General features: G+C 53.2%; 2 protein-coding genes across 3 annotated transcripts in view; one reads left to right on the top strand and one right to left on the bottom strand.

Annotated features, from left to right (window-relative positions):
- Nucleotides 1-6,765, top strand: part of SLC22A18 (solute carrier family 22 member 18) — a 59,766-nt gene extending 53,001 nt beyond the window's left edge. For both annotated transcript variants that reach the window (XM_056354575.1, XM_056354574.1), the window contains 2 exons: nucleotides 1,291-1,411; nucleotides 6,519-6,765. In XM_056354575.1, the coding sequence (XP_056210550.1) occupies nucleotides 1,291-1,411; nucleotides 6,519-6,706 (309 nt within the window). In that variant the 3' untranslated portion in view covers nucleotides 6,707-6,765. The remainder of the gene's footprint in view (nucleotides 1-1,290; nucleotides 1,412-6,518) is intronic.
- A 1,441-nt stretch (nucleotides 6,766-8,206) lies between these two features.
- PHLDA2 (pleckstrin homology like domain family A member 2) lies at nucleotides 8,207-9,573 on the bottom strand. Its single transcript, XM_056355073.1, has 2 exons — nucleotides 9,026-9,573; nucleotides 8,207-8,641 (listed from the first exon to the last, which is right to left on the bottom strand). The coding sequence occupies exon 1, from the start codon at nucleotides 9,456-9,458 to the stop codon at nucleotides 9,060-9,062; it is 399 nt and encodes a 132-aa protein (XP_056211048.1). The 5' UTR covers nucleotides 9,459-9,573; the 3' UTR covers nucleotides 8,207-8,641; nucleotides 9,026-9,059.
- Between the last annotated feature and the right edge of the window lie 363 nt (nucleotides 9,574-9,936).

The raw sequence follows: 9,936 nt of genomic DNA on the forward strand, positions 1-9,936 counted from the left end.
ACAGACGTGGCTCTGCTCTTTTCTGCCCACTTGCCTTCAGCCCATGGGGGAATTCATAAAAAGCAGTGGGGGGGGGGGGGGTAAAGCTGTTTTTTCCTATGAGCTCTGCAGTGTTGTCCTGCAATGACATTTGTCCTAGCAAAGAATTATTCTCTCTCCAGCTAAGTGTTTTATGTACCAAATACCTGTTCCTCTATCCTTGTTCTCTGGATCCTTAATCACAAGTGCCTAGATCTTAACCAAAATGTCGGCAAAGAGCCCCTCCGAGGGAGAAACCTGGCTGTGACTCTAGGGGGGAACTAGGAATAAACCTCAGTATTTCCAAGTCATTAGTGAGCAATGTCTCTGGGCTTCTCCATCTTCTGTAGCTGAGAGGCAGGGACCAGATCTTAGGAGAGAAGAGCTCCAGAGAATGAAACTTCTGGCTAAACCAGTGACAGAAATGTTCTCCAGCCACAATAACACACCTTGAGCCACGGGTGAAGGCAGGAGACTTGCAAGAAGGGGGAATTTCCTTTCCGTGCCCCAGAGAAATCCATTCATTTGACCAGCGGGGCTTGTGAATGAGCTGAGAGCTGCTCTAGCCCCACGGCTTAGGGAGCCTCACAGCTTTTGTTTCAGTATTAAACAGCTGGAGGGATGTCTCCACTAAGAATATGTGCAATAACAAAATCATTACTCTCCCTAATTATGCTCGCTAATGTGCACTTACGGCCAGGAGACCTATTCCAGATTACTGAATTCAGTGAATTTATTAGCAGCAGAACAGGATTAGAAATCCCAAAGGTACGGCATTACATAATGCACCACGCTCATTTATTTTGACAAGCTCGGTTTAGTTTTAATTATTTATGATAATGAGCTGAAATGCCTTCTCTAGGCTGTTTTGTATAAGTAATGGAGGCTTCCTGAAGTACACCACATGCATCTGCTGTTCAATGTTTCCTTGGGAGTTGGACAAGAGACAGAAGGTGGGGGGAAGGGTACAGGGACGTCACTAATTCCCAGATGCTAAAAATACCCACAGCAGTGCCAGAGAAACGTGCTGCCAGATTATAGGGTATCATTTGCTACTTGCTCCGCGTGCTCGGAATAATTCACTGCAGACAAATGGTGGGCTATGAAAAACCCTGCAATGGCCAAAGCCACACCATCAGGTACTGGTTCTGGCTCCCACAATTTACCTAAGTCATGAGTTTGACTCGTGATGTTTTTCTAGGTTGTCTCTTGCCACAAAGTCACCACTTGTGCTCTGTAATGATCCATGGTCCCTTGTGTCCTGTCCCTTAGGCCCTGATGAGGACCGTGTGGCACTACTGCATTGTTGCAGTGCCAATGGTGTTCGCCTTCAGCATACTGGGCACCATCACCGACAGCATCCTCACCAAGGCCGTCCCCTCCTCCGACACTGGTAAGACTCATCAAAATAGAGCAGACTAGTCTTTTCTCATTTTTGAGTCTGTCAGGTGGTCCCCAGCTCACGCCACCACTATCAAGCGCCGGGGCATGTTCATGGCAAGCACCCAATTAATTCCCCAGCGGATCAGGCTTGGCAGTTGGGTGTCAGCAGAGCAGGCGAGTGGGGACCAGTGGTGCTAATACACAATGAGCTTGAAAAACACTGAGCAAGCATCCCACAACCCGGTGCTCCTGGTCCTGTGCCGCCTGCTGACATCTGTAGTGGTGGGCACAGTAAGGGAAGGCGCTCCCAAACTCTCCTTTCCATGGAAAGCCAAGGTACGTTAAAAAAAAAAAAAAAAAAGCTGCTTTTCCATTGTGACAGTGACTGAGAGGGCTGAGAGAGCTCGTTCACACCTTTTAACTTGGGGCATCTCAGGAGGGTATTCTGGATCATCCTTTGGAAACATGCTTTGCCTGATGCAGTAATTGCCCCCCTCTCCACATTTTAGCCATGTTTCAGTCAAAGAGTTACTACATTTCTCTGAACAAGGCGGCTGAAATGCAGCGGTGGTCATGCAGAACCTTGTACCTGGGGTTTTAGTTCTGTCAGTGAAGGAAATATGCCTACTTTATTGTCACGGGAGCCTTGCTGGATTTGTCCCGGGATGGAGTTGGGTTAACCTGGTTTGGTGTCTTTTGTGCAAGCTCCTTCAGGGTTTGCTCCCACAGCTGCATTCACTAGGTAACCGAGAGCCTCTCTGCTTTGGCTGAGCCCTTCTGGGATGCCAGCCTGCACCCTTCATCTTCCCTGAGCTCTCTGAGCAGACAGACACCTCTGCACAGACCCTACCGAGAATGGGAGTTACAGTTTGCACAGCCCATTAGTGAAGTTTATAAAGAACTTTTGAGATGCTTCTGGATGAAGAGCTTTTCTAAATGTCACTTCAGTAGTTTATTTGTAGAGGCTGACCACTGCATCTCCTACAAATGCTGGGAGCCTGTGATCTCTAAGTGCAACACTTCTACCTGGGAGGACCACTTAGTTCCTGGGGAGGCGAGGACTGGGGATGTCTCAGCCCCTCTGCTCGGCCAGGAAGAAAATCTGCTGTTTCATGAGTTGGAGCAATGTTCATGCAATGGGGAGAGCTGGGGGGGAAGGGCACCAAGCATCTTTGGGATGTACAGCCAAGCTGGAATTCATCCAGGCTCTTCTCAAAGGGGCTTTGTGAGGAAAACCAGAGCATTGCTTGGCTTTCAAAGCCCGGAGGCAAGCTTCGGTCAGCGAGGAAAATGGGTTTAGTTGCCTCACCCTGCTCCCTGCTTGTGTATCTTGTTAGGTCAGCCCGCGCCTTGCTGGGATGGATGGTCTCTACATGGCAGGGCAGGACAGGACGAAGGCAGCCCATCGGGTGGTGCAGATGGTCAGGTGGGGCCATAGGACACTGGGGGAGGCACGGGCTGCCTGGGGCTTTCCGCCCATCCGCCCTGGGTTGGTGCCATGCCGAGCGCTACTACAAATTGCAGAGTTATGACTGGCTTGAAACTGGGCATGTTGAGGAGGGATGCTGCTGGCACAGAAGATCGTGGCACTGGGGGAAAACCTTGTCTCTGCTTCTCCTCCCTGGCCCTCACTTTTCAAACCATGCTTTCTCCTTGCAGTGTTTCCAAGGGAAAAGGCATCTGATGGTTTTGTGCTTGTTTTGGACATACCCAAGCAGAGGCTGGGGCGAAGGCAGGAATGCCTGACGCAGCAGAGCCAGCGAGCTGCCTCTCGGCAGCAGCTGCAGCAGTGACGGCGTGGGTGTCTCGCAGAGAAATGTGGCTATTAAAATGCCTGCCATCCCTCTCTGGCCGTGGGTGGCACCCTGCAGCGGCTGCTCCACCCGTACAGCAGCTAAAGGGCTGCTCCTTCCTGCGTGAGCCCAAGACTGGCTCTGCAAAGTGAGCATTTCGGTGGTGTGTTAGAAATTCCCACCTTTCTAAGAACATGGAAATCTGGCTTTATGAAAAAGCCTCACTGTCGCTGTGTCGGATAACCAGAGCGCTTGCTGAAACAACTTTTAGTTAATGCAAGAAAATCAGACATTGAGAATTTCCCTTTGGAAACCTCACTTTTGAGCCTTGCTGTTCTTTCCTGATATTTTTGCCAGCCTGGAGCCGCTAGAGCCCGTGGAGGTTTTTCTTTGGGCCAGGGAGAGGCTATCTGAGCAGCTGGAGTTTGGGCTGAGCTCGGGTGTCCATCTCATCCCTGGGCTGGAACAGATGGGGCGTTGCAGGAGGATAACCTGTCCGCCCTCGCTAGACACTGAGTCACCCATCCTTGCCTTTTAAATAGGTGCCTCGGAAAGGGAGCAGTGGGACGGAGGATGGCACCATCCCTTCACCCGCTGTCCTGCTTTCAGGACTGATCCAAGGTCACTTTCTACCGAGGCTGATGAGTTTGCCACTTGTTCTTTGCTTATGGCTGGGGCTTTGCACTGAAGCAAAGATAGCGGAAATGATTTAACTTGTTTCCCTTTGATATTTTTTTCTTCCCTCTCCTCATCTTCAAAGGCAGGAAGGGAAAATTCTGCCCTACGTGCATGTGCTGTCCAGCTGGGCGTGCGAGCTGGTGGGAGGGCAGCCCCAAGCCCAGGGGGACTTGCATCCGCACAAGCACTCCTTCAGTCCCTCCCTGAGAATGGAGGTCTTGTTTCTGCGCAGACCCCCTTACCCATGGGGGAGGGAAAGAGGGAGGAAGCCCAGCAGAGCCTGCCTGCTTAACGGGCCCACATTGCATGACTTTATTTGCACATCAGATGCAAAACCTTAGGAGGAGGGCTTGCAGCCAAGCAGGGTTTGGTGCACTGAACCCCTCAGCTTTGCTTGGGCTTTGCTGGTTTGGAGGTGGCTGCTGACAGCAATGACCTAATCATTAAATCAGGCCCCACGTTGCCCTGGGCGTGTGGCTGATCTGGGCCAGCAAAGTCATCTGAGCGAGGCAACAGGATGTGAGCTGGAAATGAGGGCAAGCCAGGGCACCCGGCACTGCGGAGGGTGGGAGGAGGGATGGAGCCGCCTGGCTTGGGGAGCCGCCAGCACTGAAACCTGCAGGAGGAGAGGAGTGCTGGAGCAGGAGGGGAGGATGGGCTTCTGGCTGGGATGGGTCATGCCAGCTATGGGAAAAAGGGGGAAAAAGCTGGGGAGGGTGAAAAAAGGGCAGGGAAGGCGCGGAAAGTGGGATCGCCGTGATGAAGGTGAGTGTGTGTGTTGGCAGAGCTGCACAAAGCAATGCAGGGATTTTTCTGCTGACATGGTGACTTGTCCCAGTTAAAGGTCTTGCCTTAAACGAGATCCGTCACATGCGCAGCTTTGCAACAGAGTAGGGCCACGCTGCAGAGCTGAGATTTACAATGTCCCAAAGCTCGAGGGTGTCTGACACGAGGGATCTAATTTAAGCCCATTAAACAGAAATTATCTTTCTCAGCAACGTGTTGGAGAAGTGCAGAGGGAGAGCCCAGCCTTTTAAGAGGATGGATTTCTGCTCCAGAAAAAAAAAAAAAAAAAAAAAAAAAAGGAAAGAAGAAAAGTGCCTTCTCAATCATAAGAGCCAGTTTGGCAATTGTATGTAGTAATTAGTTTAATTCAAATACCTAGAGGGAAAAAAATAATTGCAAAACCTGCCCAGAAAGTTTGGTGGTTGTGGGATGGTTCCCATTGGCAAAGGGTCAAGACAAGGTCCCACCCATTGCCTTTGTGTTCCCATGCGCGGGAGGAGCGCTCGGCAGCGCTTCCCGGGAGATTTCCCTCTCCACATGGCTACACCCTTGGCTTGGGCTCATTGCACAAGTATTTTAAGCATGCTGATAAAAACCCAGCAGTCACTGGCCGGCATTAGGTGAACACCTGATGCCTCTTCTCTCTTGGAACCAGGGATCATTTCCCCGTGGCTACCCACGTTAAATATCGCACTCAGCTCCACATCTACTTACCTGTGGGATGGCATCCTTCTCATCCTTCCCAGACACTGCTGGCCTTGTGCAGCAATGATGCTTCAACACATATCTTGGTGGAAAACATGCCAACAGCCCAAATAATTCTGCTGATACTAAAAAATTAATAATTGCAAACATCATTTCAGAACAAGGCACAAGTTCCTTGCACATGCTGCCAGCTTTGCCCTTCCTCCCAGTATTGGGGGCTAATGATTTTCTGGACAGCCAGGTATTTTCTGCTTCTCTGAGCGTGATAGCTGTCTTGCACAAGGACTGCAGGACAAAGTGTGCACCGGGTGCATGGGGCCCAACTTTGTGTCCCATGGAATGTCCTGGTCATCCACCTGCACGTGGAAAAAACCTGCCTTTGCCAAACCGGAGGTGCTTCCCCATCTGCTGGGTTCCTGTTAACAATGCAAATGGAAGAGCTGCTGGAGGGGGAACCGGCCTAGCCAGGCAAAGGGCTCGCATTTCCATCCAAATTGAAATATCCGTTCTTTTTGCAAAGGGGGTGGGGGAGTATCTCAAGGGGGTTCAGTCTTCTTCTGTGGTTTTATTTATTTATGCTTAAAGACGTAGTTAGACCTAAGCCTCTCACTTGTGCTAAGCCCTCAAGAGCTGTTCCTCTGTCCCACACGAAAGAAGAAATGGCAGGAGCAGCTTGGGTGGAACAGGACCCTCTTGGGTAATTATGACGTTGGAAGCATGTGTGTGATTTGCTTGGAAGTCTCACACACGACTGTAGAATTTACCTCTTCATCCCTAACCCCATGCAGTAGGTACAGCACTGCTGGGTGCAGTGTTCAGAAGCACCTTCTCGGGCCAGAGGCATCCTTGGACCCTGGTGAAGGCAGTGGTGAGCACCAGCTTGCCTTTTGGGCAGCGTTGTGGGAGTCGGGGCTGCTCACTAAAGAGCTGAGCTGGCTCGTGGTGGAAACTAGTCCCCATGCCTCCAGGAGTCCTTAGCCTTAACAAGCCCTAACTGAACCTCTATAAATTAATGCAAGAGATTATTTGAAGTGATTTGCTACTACTTCGGGGGAACCTCATCAGGAACAAAGGGGATCCCACACACCCTTCTCCACTTTTCCATCCCAGGACTTGTTCTTACCCTGATGTCTCTGTGTCTGCCATCTCTCCTAGGTGCCATGCTTGGGATTTGTGCCTCGGTGCAGCCCTTGACACGGACGGTGGGCCCAACCATCGGTGGAATTTTATACAAACAATTTGGAGTCTCCTCCTTTGGCTATTTACAGCTAATTGTCAATATTGGTTTGTTTGTTTACCTTTTAAAGAGTAAAATCCCACTGAGAGAGATGAAAACCCAGTAATTCAGTTGCAAGAAAGTAACCCCCTTTCTCCATCAAAATAAAAATCTTCTTGAATTTGATTTTTTAAATTTATATTTATATATCTAGAGTAAAGGACCAGGTCCATTTGCAAAGGCCTTGGAGCCATGCTGGAGCAACTGGAGGCTGCAGGACCCCAGGAGCTATGGGCTTCCCACCCCCCCCAGCCCCCCCCCCACCCCCCCCACCCCCCCCCACCCCCACCCCCGCAGCGGTGGCTGTGACTGCAGGCAATAGTCAGATCCTCAGCTGTTGTTAGTCAGCATTCCTGCTTGAATTCACCGAAACTAAGGGGATTAGGAGCCAGTCTCTCCCCTGCTTTGGCCTTTTGTCCCACAGCTCCCCCGCTCCAAATGGTACCACAGAAAATTGGGGTAAAACACAGCTGCTTTTGAGTGTCATTTTGCTGCATTGAATGCATCTCTGGTGTCCTTGTGCTAGAGGGTGATCAAGGCCAAAATTCTGTGGCCGAAGGTTTGCTATATCCACAGCTCTGCCTCTGCATGAGCCTGGCAGATGACAGGGTACAGCAGCATGCGAGGAGGATGCGAAGCCCCGGGGTAGCATGCTGCACTGCCAGTCTCCCTGCTGCTTCCCGAAACAGGGACCAACCCTCCTTCCAGGTTTGGTTGGTTGGGTTTTTTTTTCCCCTGTACTGAGTCTGTCTTGCTTTTACTACAGGCTGCTTGTAATTACATACTTTGTGACTTCCTCTAGTACAAAGTCTCCTGCAGGAATCGCATGGTTTGGGAGGCGGAAGTTACCAAATTTGGAGCGTCAGTGGTAAGCACTTTGCCCTGCTGAGCTCACAGTCCTGACTGCCAGGGCAGATCTTGTGCTGCAGCATTGCTCTCGAGGAAGCCCAGGTTAGTTAGTGATAATTGAGCCTCACAAGATAAAACTTCACTACTCTCATTCAAAAAATTAGCTGCTTTTTTCTCCAAGCTTCTTGGTCCAGGTGCTATATAGGGAGGAAGACCACTTCTGTTCTTCCCAGTTAGCCTTTAGAAATGTAACTGGGTCTAGAGGTGGAGCAAGAGGAGAGAGTGAGGAGTTCAGCTTGCATCGCTGCAGAGCTGAGGAATTCCGTGGAGCGTCAGCACTGTTATTCCAAAAAATCAAGAATCCAGTTCTCTGCCTTAGCACAGCACTAAGCTACGGGGCTGGGGGGAAGGTGGCATTTTATCGTGGGGAGCTCCTGTGCCTTCTGTGTCTTCCATTACTTGATTATGAGGGCAAGTGCTTCAAAAGGAACGCTTATCCAAGCTGTGGTAGGCTTTTCTGTTTCCACCACTGACCAGACCTGGACCTCAACACGCTTTCCCTCCCTGGCTGGAACGCAGATGGGTTATTTGGGCTTTCTCCACCTCCCACCGCCCGGTCCAGAGCACCAAAGAGCCGAGCTTACCCAGCCTTTTTAAGCCACTACACCACTGCCCGCTCCACAAACATGCATCAACAAAAGTTAACTGCAGCCCAGGGTATAGTAATAAAAAGTGAACATTTCAAGTAATTTATTTGGAATGGACATATTAATGCAAAAGCAATATTAAGACCAGTAACTGCTGAAAGACATTCATCAAAATAAATACAAATATAGATACTACAAATAATTTAAATTGTGTTTAACACCACCAGTCAGTGTTGAATCTTCCTTGCCTCTCATAAATAGAAGATAATTGTTCGCAAAGCTGTGCCTCTCAAAACACACAGACGCTTTGCTAGAAGTCCTTTACGAAAGTCTTTGGTTTTTCTTTATACGCATCTCAGGCAAAGCTCAGGGCTCTTTGCTCAGCAGCCTCAACGGGCTTGGAGAAAACCAAGCTGCTTCCAGCTCTCTTCTGCGCTTTCCTTCATTGGTACCCTGTCCCATTCAGTCCAAGACACTTGATCTGGTTTATCATCCAGTGGTATGCTCTACGGGCAGCAAGAGAAAGCAGGTGAGTTACACGGCCGGGACAGCGGGGCAGGAAAAAGGGGGATTTTGAAAGGAGGGGGAGCCTGCAGCATTTATTTTCACAGATACCGTGTTTTTAGCGAAAGCGTAAGGAAAGCGCTGCCAAGTGTCGCTCCCCACCCCCGCCCAGCCGCACCGCCCGGCGCCCTGCGTCAGCCCGGCTCCCACCCGGGATTCCCGGCGGTGCGTCGGGGGGGGGCGACCCGCAGCAGCCGCTGAGCACGGCCCGGCCCGGGGCACGGCAACGGCAGCACCGGGGCGAGCGGGGGCGGCGGGGGGCCCGGCGGGCACGGGGCGCAGCGGGACCCCCGGGCGGCGCGGGGAGCAGTGACCGGGGGGCTCACCTGAGGCCGGGCGGCCGGGGCGGGGGGCGGCGGTTCAGGGCGCCCGGGCCAGCCGCCGCTCCTGGGCGCCCGCCGCCTGCTCCATCTCCTGTCGGCTCTTGAAGTCCTGGATGGCCCGCTTGTTCTGGAAGTCGATGAGGGCCATGGTGATGGAAGCGTTCCAGCAGCTCTGGTCCGGGCACCGAAAGTCAATCTCCTTGCGGTCCTTGGTGACGATGGTGAAGTAGATGTACTTGCCCGTGCGCTCCACGCAGTCCACCTTGAGGATGGAGCCGAAGCCCAGCTCCTTGCCCTTGGCCCGCTTGTGCCCGTCGGGGAAGAGGCTGAGGCTGTCCTTGGTCAGCACCACCAGCTTCTTCTTCCACAGCTGGAAAAGGCTGTCGCTCCGCTTCTCCAGCTCGCCCTCGCGGATCACCTCGGCTTGCATCTTCATCCTCCCTCCGCGGCGGCCCCGGCTGCGGCTGCGGCCCCGGCTCCGGCTCGGGCGGCGATGACCGAGCCTCGCCGCGACGGGAACAATTTATTGCAATGAATCAGCGCCGGGCGCCTTCCGGTGCCTCCCCCGGGGAGCCCGGCCCGCCGCCCCCCGCCGCCCCGCCTCCCGCCCGCCCCCCGGGCCGCGCTCCCCGCCCGCCGGCGCCGGGTGCTGGCGGGGGTCCCCCGGCGGCAAAGGGGGGTGCCGGTGCCGCCCCCCCGGGCGGGCGGCGTGGCCGTGGGGCGGTGGGTGCCTCCCCGAGGGCCCCGCCGCTGCTGCCGCCGTGGGCGGGGGGGACGGCAGCCACCCCGCGGGGGGACCCCGATCCCGCGGCCCCCTCCCCAGCCGCCCCGTGTGTTCCCTCCGCCCAGCCGGGATGACCCCCCCGCGGGGATGGGGCCGCTGTGACCCGCCGCACCGCCCCCCCCCGAGCAGC

The sequence above is a fragment of the Falco biarmicus genome, chromosome 10, assembly GCF_023638135.1.
Source record: "Falco biarmicus isolate bFalBia1 chromosome 10, bFalBia1.pri, whole genome shotgun sequence".
NCBI classification, from domain to species: domain Eukaryota; kingdom Metazoa; phylum Chordata; class Aves; order Falconiformes; family Falconidae; genus Falco; species Falco biarmicus.

What these genes read in the sequence shown, in the direction of transcription:
- PHLDA2 (XM_056355073.1), bottom strand. Translation starts at nt 9,458, where the DNA reads ATGAAGATGCAAGCCGAGGTGATCCGCGAGGGCGAGCTGGAGAAGCGG.